Source organism: Saccostrea echinata, unplaced genomic scaffold (genome assembly GCF_033153115.1).
Source record: "Saccostrea echinata isolate AGI-Se365-2 ecotype Australia unplaced genomic scaffold, CSIRO_AGI_Sech_v1 ptg000047l, whole genome shotgun sequence".
In the NCBI taxonomy this organism is placed as follows: domain Eukaryota; kingdom Metazoa; phylum Mollusca; class Bivalvia; order Ostreida; family Ostreidae; genus Saccostrea; species Saccostrea echinata.
Genome location: NW_026889796.1, coordinates 2,815,108 through 2,838,020, shown reverse-complemented (window position 1 = coordinate 2,838,020; position 22,913 = coordinate 2,815,108). Strand labels below are relative to the sequence as shown.

Sequence of the window (22,913 nt, the reverse complement as noted above, 5' to 3'; positions counted from 1 at the left end):
GACACACAGGTTTACTTCACTAAGATACATAATTTAGTGCATCGGGTTTTGATGAACGGTGTTGCCTTGGTTACTAAAAATTGAAATTTCTAAAACAAATTCCTTTAAAACGCTATTCCTCCTACAGATTTGGTCTGATTTCAATATAGCTTTGTATTTGATAAAGGGCCTGCTATTGAAAAACTACAGTGATAAATTCAATAACTAGTTATCTTTGCTCTAACGAAAAAGGCGAAGATAACGAACAGTGATCGATCTTTAGAAATAAAATCTATAAACAAAACAAATCTGTGAACAGGGCATAAACACAGACCCCCAGAAATTCCAGAGGTGGGATCAAGTGCTTAGGAAGAGTTAGCATCCCCTGTCCCACCCGCCATGAGCCCTATTTATTGATCAAGTAGACGGAACATTATGTAGTCAATTTAATATAAAAACAAAAGCCTAACAGTTGGTAAGAAACAAGGCAGTCAGAGTACGATCCAGTGATAGGTTATAGTTGCTAACAAAGTCATTTTAACGACAATAGAATTTACGAGACGCTGACTTTAAACGAGGTTGAAATCCCTGTAACATCAACTTTTCTTTGATTAGCCTGCCTCGGTTAAAAAAAAATATCGTACTCAGAACGTGCTCTTGAGTATATCTAATAAGTTGGGAGACATAAACACCATGTGCAGTTGAAAGCGGAATATAACATGTACTACATTAAAAAAGAGAGTTGACGATGGAAAAGCTGAAGTCATCTCGTTTGTCATACAATTTAGTTGTTAGTTGACCCTCATCATGCTTATCGTCTATAGTCAGTAACATCCAAATATGAAACAGATGTGGCAATCTAGGTGGTGTCTTTTATTTCAAGTTCACTGGAATATATCAAGTCGACATATGAACGGAAATGACTATTGTTAACTGATAAAACGTCGTCGATATACCTGAATGTGAATTTGAAGGCCAGGGCTAGTGTTTTCTTCTCATGTAGAGGTGTTTGAATAGACTCTGCTTCATAGGAATATAAAAACAGGTCAGCTAATAAAGGAGCACAATTAATGTCCATCAAAATTTCAACAATTTGTTGTCAATGAGGAACTCCAGCATCCTTTTAATATCAACTTCAGATTACTTGTGTGTATAATCAGAGTGATTTTAAACGAGGTAATTTTGCTGGTGACCAATCACAAGATGTGAAATTTTTATTGAAGAATCAGTTGTCTATGATATCAAAAAGCCGTGAGGAATGGTTGTATATAGAAAAGTAGTGCGTTTTTATGTTATTGACTTTTGAAAAATTTGGTGACTTTATATTTTCTAAAAGTTCTTTGGAGTTTTTAAGAATCCACATCTGGTATACATCACTTCTAGAGTATGCTATTACAAAGTACGTCTGAAGTTTCTCCTTTACAGCAATATTGGAATGAGTAAAAACAGAGGCTTGCAGGTAGAGCATTTGCTGAATCCTGCAATGTATCTTTGTATAAAGTTTAGGAATCCAGTATAGGTAGGGTTTCACATCAGAACGTCCACCACAAGAACAATCCCAAGCGCTACCTATTCCCAGATGGAGTGTATATGGTCTTCCAACTTTGAAAATGAAAACTAAGCTTGAAGCATACTTAGAAGATGTTTTTATATTTCTTATCATTTACCTGGATCTGTCCATTCTTTTCAATTTTTTTTTATTTAAAAACAAGACGAATTAAAAAGTTTTGATGAGTCAAGTTATAGATGAAAAATAATCCGTCAAGACAAATAGCTTTGAGACAAAAAACGGAAAAGCTGAAACTATCCGTTCGCCTGAATAAATAACTGATCGTGTTTCGATGTTTTTTTTTTTCTTTTTCTGCGAAAACGGTCGAAGCCTGTTCATTCTGTGTGAGAAAGTAAACCTCGAAGAGAGATGGAGAGAGAATATTGATAGTAACATAAACATTCTTTGGTGGCCTTCAAGTTTGATACTTATAATCAACCATAAGTTATGTGTGCCAAATCGTTGATTTAGGAATGAATCTTTGATATAATTTTGAAAATAATTCTGAATCGTCATTATTATAATTTTGGAAGATAGATTTACACAAAAATCTGGAATAAAATATCACTACTTAATCAGACTAGCTTTTTCTCGAATTACATTAAATTTTCATAAACAAAATACATGTACTAAACTGTAGTGTATGATTATTTTGTCATGTACGTTTATTTAGCTAGAATGTTTATCCAGGGAGGGGGGGGGGGCATAGCTGGGGACGACATTGAGGACGAACGTCTACATATACCATTCGACATAAATATATCGATATTCCCAAGATCCAGAGTTTTTATTATAGGTCTGTGCAATTCTTTCGATATTTCGGTATATTGCAATTCATTAATAAAAATATCGAATTGCGATACGTTTTTCCAGTGCCGATATACCGGTAAACTGCATGGGCTTAAAATGCCTTGAATAAGTAAAATATGAAATTTAATATAATTATCAAAAACGTTTTCAATCGTCCCAAACAAAACCAAATGGTAAGGTTGCTGTTGTATGGTTACATTTCGTTTCAAAACTGTATAGAAATCAACAAAAAATGTGTAACAATGTATTTATAATAGTTTTACACACGTTGCTTATACATGTCGATGGAGGTAAATAAAAATAAGAAAGGGGGCATTTCAACTGTCATTGAAAATATTGCAATTCATATCGCAATACAGATAAAAATATTGCAATATATCGCAATACGAAATTTCCTGCCGATACCCAGCCCTAGTTTTTAAATAACCAAACAATGTGCAGCACAATTTGAAAGAAAAACTAACCATGCATTAATAAACCGCACCTTTTTGTTAGCGAAATTGCTGTGACCCACATTTCCTGATATTTAAGCTATTTGCAATTTTAAGGTATCTTCATATTTCATACATTAAATCTGGAAAACAAGCATGGAGACGAGGAGACGTGCTCAGAATAGAAGACAACACTCTTCTTCATATTCCACTGACGGAAATTTAACTGCTGCACAAGCTGTTCCTCATAATAGAGCTGGTCATACAGCTTCTCGATGCACTTACTGCAAGTATTTGCTTATTTTGACGATTATTTTAGTACTAGTAATTGCAGGAATTATACTATTCTTATCAATAAGTGAGCCTTCTTCAGAAAATAGTGTAAATACTCTTTTTAACAAAATCCAAGTCACCAACTCCGTAAATTCAGATTTATTTTGGGGAACGTACAGAGCTAATCTGTACTTCGGTTTAAAGACTCGTTCACCCAAATCTCCAGTTTTTGGTTTGATGTGGTATGAACAGCCTCAGGAACTTCCTGATGGAAAGGACCCAGGTGAATATTTTCCAAGCATAAGGCATTGGTGTGATGAGAATGATGATCTCATATATGGATGGCTTAAGCACGATGGCGTCAATTTTGGTATTCAAAGAATAATTGAAAAAAACTTTACATTCAATACTTCATTTGTGAAAAAGCCCGGTGGATTTCATGGAGGAGACTGGACAGCAAGGATCACTGCAGACTCAAAGGTGTGTGTTGGGCTTGTTTTTAATATTCTTTGTTTTGTTAACGTTTATCCTATTTTATCAAAAACAACACGATAAAGGAGATGGGGAACTAGGCGTGAAGAATACCCATATCTTAAAATATATAAAAATCATATTCAATTTCTGAATTTAGTATTTAGAGTAAAGTTGTCATAATTGAAATTCATGAAATTATGTCAAATAAAACTTTTCTAAGGAAAATTTTCTCGGCAAAAATTATTCTATTTATTCAAAAAATATTCTTGGGGTTCGAACCCCTAGCAAGAAATATCATTTCTCTTTGAGATTAACACGCTAACCACTACGCTATACAACTCCTGGGCCCCGTTTTACAAACGAACTTGCGCTAAGAACGAACTTAAAATTAATTTTGCAAATAGCTTTCCTTTTTCGTTAATATGAAAATGGTTTTAATCTTTCTAAAAAGAATTTAGAAAGATATATTTTTGCTGGGAATTTGTAATCAAATCATTAATTGTGCAAGATTTTACAATCACCTGAAGTTTTGGTCTCAGTCGTAAGTTCTTTTGTAAAACGGATCCCTAATGAGTAGTGGCATTTAAATCATGTTTGTGATATGACCCTTGACTAAATGGACTTCAAGTATTTCTATGAAAGATATAAATATTGTGTCATAAAAGTGTATTTTTTAGGTATAGTGGGTTTTTGTTCCATGTTTTTGTTAACCAAAAAAAAAAAAAAATATTTTTCTGCAAACTTTGAGTATAAGAATCCAGTGAGATTTCAAATAAAGTATACCTTAATGTTAGATGAAATATCAAAAATAAATTGTTATATTGAGATTTAATTTTTCACCTTCATATTTGTCGCACCATAGACATTTCGCTCGCCTTGTTCGCCCATCTTCTTTGTTTTCATTGTTGTAAAAGGTACATATCCGTATTTTTTATACCCTAGGTATATATAATTTACCATGACATTTAAGTAACTAATGATAATGCAAAATGTATGACTTTTTCAAGAAAATTATAAAAAATTTCACCTGTATGGAGATATTATGAATTGCCTTCATATTATGGTAAACACACATCCTCAAAGGACTTGACACCATTATGACAGATATGTGGAACCTGCTGATTGACCATACTTTTTAGTAGCATAAAACATGTTTTAACTTCTATTCATAACATATTTATTATTTTAACAGTGTGCCATTCATGTGTCTTATTTTATGTACATTAAGCACTAGTCACGGTGTAACATAATATTGTGACCTCATCGAAGTGCAAGGGGTCATGACTACGCACTACACTGAGATTCTGAACATCAATACATTGACTAGCCTGAAATGATTTTTAATTTTTTTTAAAATTATTATCATTTGATACCAGATTTCTGTCCCATCTCAACATTATCCTCCTTTATGTTAACAAACTTGAATCTCCGTGACTCTGGAATTTTCACAAATAAATGTAATAAAGTGTCGCTGTACTACTTTCGAAAAATATTTCTTAATTTGAAATACTAGTACCTTTTTCAAAAATCTGAATATTCCTATGTAAAATATTGTAGCCTGCATGCACACTACTCAAAGATGCGCATTTCGATATGACTAGTCATGAGTAATGATGAACCCGATGTTTTGGTGAATATATTACCTATATATTTCCATGAAAAACATCATGATTCACTTTGTCAATTGATTTAACTTTTTAAAATATGACATCAATTGGGGTTTTCATGGCCCCACTGTTCTGATGTGTTTTATGAATTAATTCTTTAATTCCTACAGTTTTGATTGTTAAGACAATGCCTTAAAAACAACATGAACGCAGATTAATGCCATTTGCAGAACAAAAAGATATCGATATCTTTTAAACTGTAAGGGCTGTGTTTGCTTGTCTCATTCTGTCTCATTTAAATACTAGATTTTCTGACACACGACCTTGCGCCCTTACCTTCTATGGTTAAATGCATATTAGTTCCTATCTAACAGAGCTTCACGATCAGATAATGCCTAGCTGGTAGTGTCTAAAAATGTAAAATATCATTTAAAATATCATTCATGTAGTATTGATCGGGGGTCATTTTTCGACGTAGACAAATCACCCCCCATGCGTAGAAAAATGTTTTGACTTTTTTATAAAAAAAAAAAAAAGAACGGTAGGGGTCAGTTTTCTACCTGTCCAACCTATAAAAATTGACCCCCCGTTGAAAAATGACCCCCATCCCAACAGAATGATACAAAGTTTAAAAGAGGTGATTGATGACAAGGTTTCGGTCTCAACGTTTGATTCTCTTGTTTTTTTTTTTTTTTTTTTTTTTTTTTTTTTTTTTTTTGTTTTGTTTTGTTTTTTGTTTTTGTTTTTGTTTTTTTTTTTTTTTTGGACAAATATTGGGCGAACAAGCAATTAAAATGTAATATAACTGCATTACTTGTGTTTAGATCTATTATTATAGTAGACAGGAATAATACCTATTTGGATATTTTACTAAAACACTAATGGCAAACTAACATCAAAACTTTATGTAAAACGTGATGCAATATATCATTTTCACCTGCATATGGAGTTTATATCTCCCAACTGAATTGATACGCAAGAGCATGTTCTACGTAGGAACAATTTCTAAAGCGAGGCAAGGTATTGATGAAATGTATGGAGATAACAAACAGTATTCAAGCTCAAAAATCCGTTAAACAATTCAATTTTTGGAGCAGAGCAAAAAACGGACCTCTAAAACATCAGAGGTGGTGCTCGTATGTACATGGTGCCAAAATTATCTCCCTACCTCACAGAACTGAAACCAAGAATGGAAAAACTTGCTGAAACCATTAGGTTTGTACACTTTTGTTCTTATGCATGGAGAGTAATCAAGCTCAAAAGTCCATTGAAACAATACAAATTGGGAGCAGAGCACACACGGATGTCTAGCTAAAAGTATCAGAGGTAGGATCAGGTGCCATGGAGGAGTGAGCATCCCCTGCCGACCGGTCACACCCGCCGTATGCTCCTTGTCGTGATCGGGTAATAGCGGAAAAATCCGTCGACAATTTAGTGTGTAAATAATGGCCTAACAATTAGTATGAAAAACGTCAGTCACCATTTGACTTGATGATATATTGTATTTGCTGACAAGGTCATTGTATGTAATGTATGGAACTTACGAAATGATGATTTTAAACGAGACTGCTGATATTCTAGTTTCATCAACTTGTTTGTCAATAATTTACCTCGTTTTAGAAATTGGTCATACATAAGACATGCTCTTGCGTATCGAATCAACTGAGAAATATAAACCCCGTATGTAGGTGATGAGGGTATATTGCTGCATAAGTAAGGGAAGTTGACGATTGAAAAGTTAAAGTCATCACGTTTTTCATAAAGCTTGGTTGTTAGAGTACCATTAACGTCTTTTTCTGGTAAAATAAACAAATATGAAACAGTTCTGTCAGACTCTGTGGTATTTTTTATTTCAAGCTCACTGGGATATATCGTATCGACATACGAATGGAAATAACCATTGTTAATTGACAATACGCCGTCGATATGTCTAAATGTCGAGTTGAAGGTCACAGCAAGTGTTTTCTTCTTTTCACGTACAAGCTTTTGAACAAATTCTGCTTCATATGAATACAAAAATAAGTCTGCTAATAACGGGGCGCAATTGGTACCCATGGGAATTCCAATAGATTGTTGGAAGACCTGTCCAAAAACAACATAGATATTGTCAATCAGAAACTCAAGCATCTTTTTAATATCAACTTCAGAGTACTTGTGTGTACAATCAGAATTTTTTTTAACTAAATACTTTTGCAAATGACCAATGACAAGGTAAGTAAATTTACGAGTTCCATTTTTATTGGAAAATCAGCTGTCAATGATATCAAAAAGCCTAGACTTTAATTTACCTAAGGGAATGGTTTTACATAAAGTTGAAAAATTTAAAAGTTTATGTTGTTGATTTTGGTATAATTTTGTGATTTCAAATTTTCCAAAACTTCCTTGGAATTTTTAAGTATCCACATCTGATTTAAACCACTTCTCGAATATATTGTTGCACAGTACTCCTGGAGTTTCTCATTCACTACTTTATATTTTAGTGATATTGACTTCTCGAATATATTGTTGCACAGTATTCCTGAAGTTTCCCCTTCACTACTTAATATTTTAGTGAGGTGTAAAGAAAGAGGCTTGGTAGAACATTTACTGGAACCCACTATGTATCTTTGTTTGTAAGGATTTTTATGAAGTTTCGGAATCCAATATAGATATGGTAATTCAAATTCATGTTGGTTGTTGGGAATATTAAAAATATTCAAAAGTGACATATGATTTTGAAGCATTTCCTCTTTAGAAAAGGAGCTATGGTATAAGTTGGATTGTCACTTGTTGAATTAAATCCCAGTACCTCTAATATACAATTTAAATCATGAGCCTTACAAACAAAGACATTAATTGTTGTTACATGCTTTGTCAGCAGGGATATGTACATACTGGTCTTGTAATCTATTTAATTCATTTTTCACATCTGAATTATTGAAAACAGAAGGATAGTTGGTTTTCATTTTGCCCCTCAATCGCTTAATGTGATATTTTAACATATATCCGATACACTTTATCCACTCTGACAACGTGTCAAGGTCTTCAAAATCCATAATTCGTGTATTTATGAGATTTTCACGCCTGTTAAAAGATCGGGTTTCCCTAAATTTCGGCCCTTTTAAAATTAATGATTTAAGGTCCTCAATATTAACTATATTCACGTCACCGGTAATAACGTGTCCAGCAGGACTCTAGATGTAGGGTGAAGAAGAACATGAACAGGAAGGAGGATTATGTATCAGATGCTCAATATCCAGGCTCTGTAAAGTTTTCTTGTAATTAAAAAGTTTGGAAGCAATAGTCGATGTATATTTGTAGGAAATACAAGATGTACTCTTCAACTTGAAATATGGTGAATACAAGACTGGACCCTTTTGTGATTAATAATATTATTTATATTAACCGCGTCAATTCCTTTGTTGGCATATTGGAGTTTAAGGAAAAATCGGGATGTTTTAGCTGCATTTTCTTCTGTAAAACGTGGAGGTTCAAAAAGCAACTACTTGTAAAACACAGATCCGAGCCTGTCGAGGAATCAAAAAATAGACTTTCCTTGACCTTTTCAAGTAGACTATTTAATTTTTTTTTTCTTTTAGAGAGAAGAGGAACCAGTGATTGTGTCTTTTCTAATGTATGTTGCCTTAGATGGCCAAGGAGAGTTGACCGCACATCTCGACTCAACAAAGCTTGAGTATATACAAGGGGAAACAAATGAGCTTGACAAATTTCGAATTTCTTTCTCCAAAGTAAAAAGGTCTGAAAATTTTAAATACCATTACCTTAGCACTCAAGCGCCCAGTCTTCAAAATCTTAAGTCAATAGTCACCAGGAATCTAGTGAAAGATTACATGGAAAATAAAATCTTTGTTCTCAAAAATCTACAGACTAATGATAAACCTAATTTCGTAGTGCATCAAGTGACAGCAGAATTACCTTTTGAAATTGAAATAATTTTTGAATCTGGTAGCTTTCGATTTTATGACAAAGTTTTAAAAGACAATGTTTACTCTGAAGAATTGGAAAAGTATGCAAAAGAATTTGATACCAGGTTTTCCAAGATCTTCCAGCTTAAATCAAAACGTTATAAAACTGATGATATAAACTTCGCAAAGGAAACTTTAAGTAACATGCTTGGAGGAATAAGTTATTTTTATGGAGAGTCGCTCGTTAAATCGGTACAAAACTCTTCTCTAATTGAAAGAATAAGATCGCATTTTGATCGAAAGTCATTAGTTCAACCATCGCACAATAACACACCAGTTTTATATGGACCAGCACCTCTGTTTACCTCAATAACGTCAAAAACTATTCCTAGAGGGATTTTATGGAGTGTCGGGTTTGATAATCTTCTTATACATCTTTGGAATCAGACAATTACTAAAGAAATAATTTCTCATTGGTTAAACTTGATGAATGTCGAGGGATGGATTCCACCAGTGCAGGCCTTGGGAATTGAAGCTCAAGCTAGGATTGGTGAGATAATACAGCATAATAACATTGCAAATCCTCCTACTATATTTTTGGTTATTGAAAAATTCTTGTCAGATAGCAGTAATTCAATGACTCTTTTCTTGGAAAAAATCTACCCGAGACTTGAAAAATGGTTCAACTGGTTACATGAAAGTCAAAAGTCTCGAAAACCTACCACGTACTACTGGAGAGGAAGAAATAAAACTACCAAAATAGAACTGATTCCGCAAACCCCCGCTTCTGGACTGGATGATTATCCAAGGCCATCCCATCCTTCTGAAGATGAAAGACATGTGGATCTTCGATGCTGGATGGAACTTGTATCAAGAGTGGTAGCAGATGTTGGACAAAGGGTAGGTGAAAATACGGACACATACCGCAAAATTTCCGAAAACCTACATGACAACGATTTGTTGAAAAAATATCATTGGAATGCAGAACAAGACTTCTTTAGTGATTATGGGTCTCATACTAATTCGCTCGAGCTGGACCAAAACAATTTGGAAAGGATTGTATTTGTAGATCCTAAACCTCAGTTTGTTGAAACTTTTGGATATGTTAGCTTGTATCCATTGATGCTAAAAACCCTAGAACCAGGATCTTCTCATCTAAGAGATAGTCTTCTTGACATTACTAAAAAGGAATTGTTGTGGACTGAATTTGGTTTACGTTCACTGTCAAAACATTCCCCTTTTTATCAGACAAAAAATACAAAATTTGGCATACCGCATTGGCGAGGATCTATTTGGATTCACATGAACTATCTTACTCTTAGTAGCCTTTATCATTATGCAAAGATTCCTGGGCAACACAGAAGTTTAGCACGAAGCATTTATAAAGAATTACGAATAAATATAGTAAATAATGTTATCAGACAGCAAAGAAAAACAGGCTTTGTTTATGAACAATATGATGATACAACTGGAGAAGGAAAGGGGACTTACCCATGTAACGGTTGGTGTTCACCTGTTGTTAACATAATGGCAGAAAATTATTAAACATTCTCAGTTCCATTGTAAACAATGTTGAATCAACAGAATAGCTATTTTTCTTATTTTTTTTTTAAGCAGTGGGATAAACGTAAATACTTGTATACAACAGATGAAATGTAAATTCTATTCTTTTACATATATATATTGTCTTCACTCTGATTTCTAGAATGTAGTAAAACTAGTTTTGCAACGATATACTATGTGCATTACATGCAGTGTCTCAATATTTTTTTCAATAAAAATTGTATTTTTGTGTGTTGAATACATTTTAAATTCATGATCTTGGGACCTTGATTAACCCCCGTATTTTGTGTCGCTTTATGGGAACTTGTAGACTGAAAAAAACAGACCATTGGAAACATCAGAGGTGGGATCATGTGCCGAGCAGCAGTAACTTTCCTCTGTCAACGGGTCACATTCGTCATGTACCCAGTGTATCAATTTATTGATCAGGTAAATGGGTCTAAAATGGTATGAGAACAATGGCCTTACAATTGTTCTAAAACGTGCCCGTCAAAAATTGCCCAAAGATAAACTCTATTTATTAATAGGGCAATTATAACGACAATAGAAATTGAGAAATGTTGACTTTGAAGGTGATGGTTGAAACCAAGGTAACAAGAACGTATTTGTCAAAGCTGTCTCGGGGTACAAATAGATTCTACACCAATGATGTCCTTGTGATATAAATACAAGTTGGGAGACATAAATATGTAACGCCACAACGAAAAAGTTCAAGTCATTTGCATAAGCTATAGTTGTCAATTTTTCCTTGGAAGACTAGACACAGTAAAATATTGAAATATATGACGAATGTGGTGTGCTGTTTTGTGTTTTTGCAAACTAAGTCATATTGTCATGTGGTTTAGTTGTTAGTTGGCCATTATCGTCTGTAGTCAGTATAACATCCAAATATGAAACAGATGTGGCAGACTCATTAGTGTTTTTTATTTCGAGTTTACTTGGATATATCGAGTCAATTCACGAATGAAAGTAAATGAGTGTAAATTGATTAAAGTCTAACGTCCTATATATCTAAATGTGGCGTTGAAAGCCACAACAAGAAGTTTTTTCTTCTATCGCGTCCATTGAATTTTAACAGTCTGTTTGAAACTTAGTCTCCAAAGCCCACATAGATATTGTAAATGAGTAACGGAACTCCAGCAACCTTTTTTTTCATAGCAACTTCAGAGTTCTTTTATGCAGAATGATTTTTAGCAAAATATTTGAAGAAATGAAAATTTCTATTTTTATCAAGAAGTTTTCTGTGATGACTCTCAAGTTGCTCTTTAATTTTATTTTTTATTTTTGATGAATGGTTACATAGAAAAGTCGTATTTTTTAAGCTATTGATGTTTGAAAGGTTTTGAGATTTTAAATTTTTCAAAAGTTCTTAAGTTTTAAGAATTCACATTTGATTTACACCACTTCTTGAATATGGTGTAGTATTAAGCTATCTAAAGGAATGAAAAACAAAATAAGCTGCAAAGTTCCCATTGTTTGACCAGTAACAAAGAGAAGAAATGAAGGTTTGGACTTGCCGGCCACTTGATGTTCATAAGTTTCTCCTGAAATGACTAACTCAGCCTCAGTTGAAAATTGAGTCTTGATTCAAGTGACATGAACTTTGCAATGCGATAGAGACTGTTATATATGTTTACTATCCATTTGGCAATGAATCTATGTTCACTATCAGATTCCTACATTATATTGAAAGTAGAAATGATCACTTATGATATAGAGCATGTTGAATGGCCAACTATGCCCCAACTAAGACCTTCTTTCTGGATCCAGGGGAAATGAATTTTAGAATTTTGTCAAAGTATTAGCTGCTTAGTGCTCACTATAATTCTGCAACAAGATTGCCTGCTGTATGTCAAAAAGTATAAAAATCAAAAGATGCAAAGTATAATAGCATTTTCAATATATGACCAATTTAGCCCCAACCCGTGGCTGAACCCTGGACGGGGTGATATGAATTTCAAATAATTTTGCAAAATGTCCCATGGGACAACTACTGTCTGTGATTATGCAGATCTTGCTCCTTTTAAATTTAAGTCCATGGGATTAAGTTCACATCAATTTCATGTTAATACCAACTGAGCTACATCCTATGGCTTCAACCCATTCAGGAGACATGAAATTCACAATTTTGATAGAGGGCTAACTGTTCGTTAAACTTATTTAAATAGTTTATTCGTTAAATATCCATGAGAATGGAAGACAAATTTTCAAAGTTACAATGTTGTTTCAAGAAATGACCGACTTGTCCCTATCCTGGGGCATGAATTCTCAATTTGGTAAGTAAAGATCTAATGGCTTATTTTATTCATGCGAAGAGTTTACCTGCTGGATGTCCATGAAAATAGATTACTATTAAAATAAAAATAGTTAATTTTCAGTTTATAACTAACCAAGTCTAGACTTTGGGTTTGAGTCTAGGGCCCAAGGCCATAGATTTTACAGTTTTGTTAAAAGGCTGAGTACTGATTGTAATCATGCAGAGTTTACCTGCTAATTGTTCATAGGTAAGAGAAATTCAAAAGTGTTATGAAGTCTCAATAACCATTAACCAAATTACTTCCACCTTGTGGCCTGAACATTGGGTCATTCACCTTATTATTTTGGAAGTGGGGTATTTGTTTATTGTTGTGTTCCCAGAAATCACTGATATTTTTCTTATGATACATTTCTCTAAAATTTTGGATTAATAACATACAATATAATTTTTTACCATCATTTTTTTTTTATTTAATGACAATGCCTCCTACTTTCTTAGACTGTCACGTAGCTCATTCGGTAGAGCGCTCGCTCCGTGATCGGAAGGTCGTGGGTTCGAGCCCCGGCCGCGACTGACCTAAGTCGATAAAAAAAATAGGTATCAACTGTTCCTTCGCCAAGCGCTCGGCACTTTGAAGTGAAAGTTGCGGGTCCTTCGGATGAGATCTTAAAAACCGAAGCCCCGTGTCACGGCAAGCGTTGGCACGATAAAGATCCTTCACTGCTCAATGGCCCTGAGTGCCGAGTATAGGTCTTAATTTGAAGCCCTTCACCGGTATATGGTGACGTCTCTATGTGAGTGAAAAATTCTCGAGTGAGACGTAAAACAACATACAATCAATATATCCTACTTTCTAATGATGATAGCCTCCCATTTATTTTACATACTTCCTGTTGTATGCTAATGTTCAAAATAACTGCTATCGAAAAAGGAAAGCATATTAAAAGGGGTTCGCTCCTGAGCTTTGGAGCAGATTTTTTACTTGACCTATATTTCAAAAATTCTGCATAATGTTTTAGTTCTTACTATGAATTTGGATTCTACAATGCCAATTGAACTATTTTCAGTTAAAAATCCATGATTAAATTCCATACCAAAAGCATTAAGTGATGAACTGTATTTTGTGGCGGAAGGGTTTTTAGAAGAAAATGATCGTTTTTCTCTTTTGAAGTATTTAAAGTTTGGATTCCTGTTTTTCCATGTAGCCTGCACACAGAGTTATTTTGCGCCGAGAACTGTTTTATGCTGGTCCTAAAGTATATATTAAAAAAACTGTCATGAATTCTATTATATAGCAAATTTATTGTGAAAATCCAGAAAAAATAGCCCTTATTTAAGCTTAAAATTAACACCATTTTAGTATTATTTTTTTTAAATTAACATCACAGACCCCCAATTTTATTTTTATTTTTTTATTTTTTTTGAATATATAAGATACTTTTAACCATTCTTCTTAAATTCAGTAGAATGTCATTACTTTCAAATGATTTTTTTTCTTGCTTATTCAATTTTTTATGCCAGAAAAATTACATTTTTGAGTGTAGAAAGGTCAAATAATTGACCATACGAAGTAATTTGAAACTTTTTAGTTGTCACAAATTTTAATGTGTCTATTCAAGATGAAATAAGACTAAGTTTGTTTCCATATTTTATTTGAATAAAAAAATATTGGAGGAAAAACTTTAAAAATTAATTTAATGTTAGACGTACATGTAATTACGTCTGCTAAACGGCTGTGTGATGCGTACAGTGTGTGTGTCTGTCTGTTTATGTGCTTGTCTTTCTCGCTTTCAGCTCCAGCCCTGGCTAGCAGTTCGCTGCGGAAAGAAAGCAGAATATATAAGTCTTATCTGCCAGGTACAGCCTCTCCACAGTTAGACCTATGTGGTCCAGATATGGAAACCTCCCCAAGGTAGCAGATTGACATTGGGTACCTTACGGCCCCAAGCAGAACCACAGGGTCTTGGAGGAGATTAGGCCCCTAGATGCACGGCATGCATGGTCCACCGGTGAGTGGATATGCCCTGGTGCCTGCAAACCTAGCCTCCTACTAAGGGACAAATAGCCTCACTGGGAAGGCTTGAGAAAGTCAAAGGCTATGGAAGAAAATTCAGACAGAAAATCCGTGTAGATGGACACGAAAGAAATGAAGCGCAATCATCTAAGGTAAGGACAAACCTGAAAGAAAACCACTGGCCTTCCGAGTTCAGGGGGTTATGCTTAGGGCCAGCAACCCTAACATGTCAAAAAAATGCAGCCACAGAAACCTTAACCAGAGATCAAAATGATGGAAGAAGGATTGAAACCACTCAGAATACTGGTAGTATGACGGGTGAATTTCCCACTCTGATAGGTGATGTCCTTCGACCAAAAATAACACGTAGAGTGGGCTGCTGGGACGTGCGTACCCTCTATCAAACAGGAAAACTGGCGCAAGTAGTGAGGGAAATAGAGCATTACAAGATCGAGCTCCTTGGAGTAAGTGAAACTAGATGGACAGGTAATGGGTCTAAACAACTAGTGACAGGACATCAAATACTCTACTCTGGAAGAACTGATGAATATCATAGTAGAGGGGTAGAACTAATCATAACAAAAGAGGTTTATAGAAGTCTACTAGAATGGAAACCTGAGAGTGAACTGATCATAACAGCAAGATTCAGCTCAGCTTTTGCCAAACGTACTGTAGTGGTGCCAACAGATGATGCAGAAGATGATAAAAAATTCTCCTTCTGTGATGGCTTACAAGAGATAGTAGACAATACACCATCTCACGATGCTCTGCTTATCTTGGAAGACTTAAATGCAAAAGTTGGGAAAAGAAACCAAGGCAAAGAAAACAACATGGGTGAGCAAGGATTAGGAGAATGTAACAGCAATGGAGAGAGGCTGTGCACTTTCTGCCAAGAAAACAACTTGATAATTGGTGGAACTATATTTATGCACAAAGATATCCATAAGACAACATGGAACTCCTCAGATGGTCGTACGAAAAACCAAATTGACCATATCATCATTAACAAGAGATGGAAAAGTAGTCTTTTGGATGTAGTTGCAAAACAAGGAGCTGACGTGGGAAGTGACCACTCATTAGTATTGGCTAAAGTCAAGTTGATGTTAAGGAAATCAAGGAGAAAAAAAATTAAATACCGCCTTCAAGTAACACCCAAATGCTAAAAGACACAAAAATTGTGAGATCTTTTCAATTAAAAGTTCAGAACAAGTTTTCGGTTCTCATGGAACACACAGATGAAATTGATATGGAAACATTTAATGAAGTATTATTAGAAAATGCTCAGCAACAACTTGGTCCAAGAAAGAGGAAAAAAGAAGAATGGATCTCAGATAATACATGGAAAATAGTAGAGCAACGGAAAGAAAAGAAAACGAAAATCCTGTCCATTAAATCATAGAGACAAAAAAAAAATCAGCTCCAAATAGAATATCGGACTATAGACAAAGAAATAAAACAGAATGCAAGAGCAGACAGGAAGGCATACACAGAGAAACTAGGTAACGAGAAGAACAAGCAGCTTCTAAAGAAGATATGCAGACCCTCTATCGAATAACAAAAACACTAGCAGGTAAATTTCAATCACCAGATTTACCAGATAGAGATAAAAAAGGAAATGTATTATCGAAAGAAGAAGACATACAGAAACGCTGGAAAGAACATTTTTAGGAAGTGTTCAATATTATTGGTACAGAAAATAAGGTCCTAATAACGCCAGCCATAGACGCATTGGACATTAATACAGATCCACCCAGTGAAGAAGAGATGAAAAAGGGAATTGCGAAACTAAAACATGGAAAGGCTTCAGACATTGACCAGATAAATACAGAGCTTCTCAAGGCCGAAGAATACTGGACACCTACCATCTTGACAAATATTCTACAGAAGATATGGGAATCAGAAGAGATACCAACTTTCTGGAAAACAGGCCTTATAGTTAAACTACCAAAAAAAGGAGACCTCTCAAACTGCAACAACTATAAAGGGACAATGTTGCTCTCGGTAACCATGAAAGTTCTACGCAGAGTGATACTTAAGAGAATCACAGACATAGCAGATCCCCTACTGCGGAAAGAACAAACAGGTTTTAGAAAGGGAAGGTCATCTGCCGACCAGATATTCACTTTCAGACAAATATTGGAGCAGAACAAAGAATGGAACTCTCCTCTTTATATCAACTTTATCGACTTTACAAAGCTTTTGACAGTGTTAATCGCCTAGCCTTAGAAAAAAATTTCAGTCATTATGGGATCCCAGATAAAATCATCTCCATCATTAATATGTTAAACACAGACATAAATGCCAGAGTTTTGTGTGGATCAAACCTATCAGAGGAGTTTAAATTGAAGACTGGAGTAAAACAAGGATGTCTGCTGTCCCCTCTTCTCTTCACATTCTGCATTGATTAGATCATGCGAGAAACCACCAAGAATAAGCGGACGGGAATCAGTTGGGCTATGTCAGAAATGCTTGAAGACCTAGATTTTGTAGATGATATAGCACTGCTTGCTCACCAACGTCGTGTTATGCAAGAAAAAACCAACCAGCTAGCAAAAACAACAGGAAAGATTGGTCTGAAAATAAACAACACCAGGACTATGATCATAAATGTCAACACTAAATCAGACGAACCCGTCACCCTAAATAATATAAAAATAGAAGAGGTCACAGACTTTGTCTATCTAGGAAGCAAGATCACCACAGATGGGAACTCTGAGGTAGTTGTACTAGCTCGGATTTCTAAAGCCACGGGAGCGTATGTTGCACTGCGAAACATCTGGAGGTCAGCAAAGACCAGTATTAATACCAAAATTGGGATTTTCAAGAGTAATGTGCTTGGGGTCCTCCTGTTTGGTGCTAAGTCATGGAAAGTTACAAAAGCCATTTCAAACAAATTAGATGCCTTCCAGACCCGTTGCCTTCGCAGAATATTATGCATTTACTTGCCAATACCATCTCAAATGAAGAGCTGTACAAAAGGACTAACACCACTCCTATAAAGATAAGAAAATGGCTGTGGATAGGACACGTTTGTAGAATGCACCCAACCTCCATCCCAAGGGTTGCATTGAGATGGACACCAACTGGTAGTAGAAAGAGAGGAAGACCAAATGAGACATGAAGAAGATCGGTGGAGAAAGAAATTAAAGAAACAACTGGTCATGGGGGCAGGTCCAGAGATGGACATAAGATAGACCAACCTGGAAGTCTCTGGTGATGGTCTTATGTGCTGAGCAGAACGAAGAGGACTAAGTAACATGTAATTACAGTGCATAAAGGTCATTGACCCCCATATGTTGTTTTGATTTTTAATTAAGGTATGTACGAAGATTCTAAAAATGTACTTGATAATAGATTCTCATTGCTTTTGATAGCAGGATCCAACCTCCTTAAATTACTAGTATGTATTAGTAGTGGGTTGTTAAATCTGACGATGTTCCTGAAATACCGAGTATTTCCCCATCTACTTTGTATTATGTGGTACAAAATGTTAAAAAAAGAGGAGGAATTCAGTTAAGGAATATTTTGTAGGCATAGTAAACTAACATTCATATATCAAAGAATGCTTGGATATTTGCTCAGTAAGAACAACACTAAATGTAGAAAAATGGGGTTTCATTCCTAGCTTTAACAGCTCGATCTTTCCCTCTGCCGAATTCTTTTCCATTTCTCAATATTTTGTCCCAAGTGAATCAATAGTAGAAAGTGAAATACTCAGTGTTTTAGAAGTATCGCTAGTTTTGAAATGTTTTGATAATAGATATCTACAATAGGCTTTATTGAACATTAGCAATATTACCGGAAGTACTAGTATAAAAAATGTAAAGCTATTCATGAAAACTGCATATAAAATAAGAAAATAGCAAGTACTGTCATTTGATAAAAATCTATTTTCAAACTGTAAATATTTTTAAAATATTTTGAAAAAATATTTCACTAGAAAATTCTCAATTATTTCTGGGAACACTAATTATAAATAATCATGCCAATATTTTTTTCTCCTTTATCTCCAAAAATAAAGCATATTTCTAAGATATTATGCATATTTAGTACATGTACAATGTATATGCTAAACTTAACCTTAACCCCACACTGAGCTTAAACTCTGAACTCAGTTCTCATGAATTTCACAATTTCAGTAGACGGTTCGGTGCTTATGATCATCTTGACAACAGTTTGAATTACTGCCTGATGTCCAGAAGTGTTTGAGAAGATTTCTGAAGATTGCAATAATTTTCTCGGTTTTGTCACACCCGTCAGGTCCCCAAAAGAGGTCATGAAATCTATGAAAGCTATATGCCAGTTTGATGAAAATGACTCAGTCGCTCCATAGAAAAAGCTAAAAAGGTTCAAACGTTTACGAACGACGACGGACGAATAACGTACATGGCCAGTTTAATGCTTCAAAGAACCTTTAATCTTATCAATATGCGTGAAATGAACATTGTTGCACGAAAAATTCAATTTCAAGATTCATCTTGAGACATTCAATTAAAAGTAATTATAAGAGTTATCGTTCCTGGTTGAGGAGCAGATATCAAAGCTTGATGGAATTTGTGTCGTTTGGTTTCAAACCACGCAGAAACCATATTTTTTTTTTAAATACCAATTTAAAAGTTATTTTTATGCCCCCGTAATCGAGGATTCGGGGGTATATAGTTTTTGCCTTGTCCGTCTGCCTGTCTGTTTATCTGTTAATCTGTTTGTCTGTTTGTCCGCAAAAACTTTAACCTTGCCAATAACTTTTGATTGGTTGATGCTATCGCTTTCATATTTCACATGTGTATTCCTTGTGACAAGACCTTCTTTGGGTACCATCAAATTTGACCTTTTGACCTTGACCTTGGAGTTGGACCCATTTTTCAAAATTTTACCCAACTTTAACCGTGACCATAACTTTTGAACGGTTAGGGCTTGGGCTTTCATACTTCACATACTTAATCCTTGTGACAAGACCTTCCTTTAGATACCAACCACTTTGACTCATTGACTTTGACCTAGGAGTTTGACCTACTTTTAAAAAACTTTAACCTTGGCCATAACTTTTGAACAGTTAGGGCTTGGGCTTTCATTCTTCACATATTCAATTCTTGTGACAAGACCTTCCTTTATATACCAACGACTTTGATCCTTTGACCTTGACCTAGGAGTTTGATCTACTTTTAAAAAACTTTAACCTTGGCCATAACTTTTGAACGGTTGGGGCTTGGGCTTTCATTCTTCTCATATTTAATCCTTGTGACAAGACCTTCCTTTATATACCAACGACTTTGACCCGTTGACCTTGACCTACGAGTTTGATCTACTTTAAAAAACTTTAACCTTGGTCATAACATTTGAACGGTTGGGGCTTGGGCTTCATACTTCACATTTGTAATCCTTGTAACAAGACGTTCCATTTGATACCAACACTTTCACCCTTTGACCCTGACCTTGGAGTTTGACCTACTTTTAAAAATCTTTGACCTTGGCCATAATTTTTGAACAGGTGGTGCTAGGGCTTTCATATTTCACAAGTGTATTTCTTGTGAGAAGACCTTACTTTGGGTACAAACATGTTTGATTTGAGAAAGTTTAACATTTGCTATAAGTTGCCATACGGGGGCATCAGTGTTTCACAAACACATCTTGTTGTTAATAAAATTTCCATGGAAAGAATTTTTGTTTAATTTTTATACCCCAATAATTGCCTTATGGAAGTAATTAAGCTCCTTAGCATTTGGATTTCAAGTTTCAGAATAAATACTAGAATCCTGAAAAATGTGTATTTTATTAGATCTTCAATTTCCTAAAACATTGTCTATAGACAAGCGAAATCAATTTTATTAAAAGACAGAAAGTCAAATGCTTTTTCTGGGAGTTTTCTATGGAATTTTTTATGCCCCCGTATCGAAGATTCGGGGGTATATGGTTTTTGCCCTGTCCGTCCGTCTGTCTGTCTGTTTGTCCGCAAAAACTTTAACCTTGTCCATAACTTTTGATTGGTTGGAGTTATGACTTTCATATTTCAGATGTGTATTCCTTGTGACAAGACCTTTCTTTGGGTACCATCATAATTGACCTTTTGACCTTGACCTTGGAGTTTGACACACTTGTGCAAAATTTTATGAGACTTTAACCTTGGCCATAACTTTTGAACAGTTGGTGCTAAGGTTTCAAACTTCACATATGTAATCCTCGTGACAAGACCTTCTCTTGGATACCAACAACTTTGACCTTGACCTTGGAGTTTGACCTACTTTGAAAAACTTTAACCTTCGTCATAACTTTTGAATGGTTGGTGCTAGGGCTTTCATACTTCACAAATGTAATCCTTGTGGCAAGACCTTTGGATACCATCAAATTTGATCCTTTGACCTTGGAGTTTGACCTACTTTAAAAAATCATTTTGAAAATGCCATACCTTTTAAACATTTGGTGCTACGGCTTTCATACTTCACATGTGCATTTCTTTGGACAAGACTTTCCTTTGGATACCAACAATTTTGGCATTGACCTTGGAGTTTGACCTACTTTTAAAAAACGTTAACCTTGGCCATAACATGTGAACGTTTGGTTCTATGGCTTTTACATTTCACGAACATGTGTATCACTTTTGACAAGACCTTCCCTTGGGGCCCCATTTGTCCTTGACTTTGACGTTTTACTTACTTTTAAAAAACTTTAACCTTCGCCATAACTTTTGAGCAGTTGGAGCTAGGGCTTTCAAAATTCACAGGTATATTCCTCGAGACAAGACCTTTCTTTGGGTACCAGCATTTTTTATCTCTTGACCTTGATTTTGACTTGCATTTGAGAAATTTTAATCTTCGCCCATCGTCGCAAACCACTACCTAAATGTACGATCCTCTCCCGTAGGAGAGAACTATATATGCAGACTCCGGACCGTGGCTTGAGATGATGACCTTCACCATAAGCTGCCATACGGGGGCATCAGTGTTTGACAAACACATCTTGTTTTTTCCTGCAGAAGGATTTCAAACAAGAAATGCATCCATCTTATAGTGGCTTTTAAACATCGCCAAAAATTTCGTAATCAGTATCACAGGAGTTCGCATACCTATCAATTTTACCGAAATTTTCAGGTATTACGTATTTTTTTTTATTTACTAAAAATTTCGGTAAAATTGATAGGTATGCGAACTCCTGTGTCAGTATGCACAACTATTTTTCAGACATCAAATAAAAAGTAGAGACTGAGACCTAAATTAACGAAATTAAAAATAAACATTGCGATGTTTTAATAAAATACATAAGGTTAAAATTCGTTATTTAAAACTCCAGGGAAAAAATTCATCTTTTCATTACATTTTATTTATAACCTCCATAACTTATCTTGCAAAAATATACCCAACTTTAACTTTGGTCATAACTTTCGAACAGTAGGTGCTAGGGCTTTCATATTTCACGTGTGTATTCATCGTGGCAGGACCTTCCCAAGGGTGTAAATATTTCTCAACTTTTGACCTTGACCTAAGAGTTTGATCCACTTTCAAAAAACTTTAACCTTGGCCATATCTTTTAAACAGTTTGCACTAGGGTTTTCAGATTTCACAGGTGTATTCCTTGTAGGTAGATCTTTCTTTGGATACCAACAATTTTGACCTTGACCTGGAGTTTGACTTGCATTTGAGAAACTTTAACCTTCGCCTTAAGCTCTATATATACTCTTTATCTAAATATTATAAACTTATAAATTTATTATGAATTGATATACAAAAAATAAATAAAACAAAAGTATTCATTCTCTAAATTACTTTTTCATGCAGTATATAAAGGAAACACAATGACACTAAAACAGCTTACTCTTCAAGCACAGTCTGACTTAAACCCAGCCTCTACTTTACTACAACGAAGTGAAATAGTGGGGTGGCTTTAGTCAGTCTGTCTTCATGTGTTAAAAATAGAGAGAACTTCACGGTTTGTTCCCGTTATTTTCAAATTTTGTTTTGTCAGTCTCTTTGAAATCATGAAAAAATATGATAAATGTAGATCTTTCATGCGGCAATCCATGATACATGCAGATAACACAGGTACCTGGCGAATGGTTG

General features: G+C 34.9%; 2 protein-coding genes across 2 annotated transcripts; both read left to right on the top strand.

The window, feature by feature from the left end:
* The first annotated feature begins 2,984 nt into the window (after nucleotides 1-2,984).
* Nucleotides 2,985-10,777, top strand: LOC133202706 (mannosyl-oligosaccharide glucosidase-like). The gene is made up of 2 exons (XM_061338563.1): nucleotides 2,985-3,522; nucleotides 8,702-10,777. The coding sequence occupies exons 1-2, from the start codon at nucleotides 3,280-3,282 to the stop codon at nucleotides 10,571-10,573; spliced, it is 2,115 nt and encodes a 704-aa protein (XP_061194547.1). The 5' UTR covers nucleotides 2,985-3,279; the 3' UTR covers nucleotides 10,574-10,777.
* A 4,396-nt stretch (nucleotides 10,778-15,173) lies between these two features.
* LOC133202883 (craniofacial development protein 2-like) lies at nucleotides 15,174-16,025 on the top strand. The gene has a single exon (XM_061338754.1). It carries the CDS (start codon nucleotides 15,174-15,176, stop codon nucleotides 16,023-16,025), a length of 852 nt encoding a protein of 283 aa, XP_061194738.1.
* The last annotated feature ends 6,888 nt before the right edge of the window (nucleotides 16,026-22,913 follow it).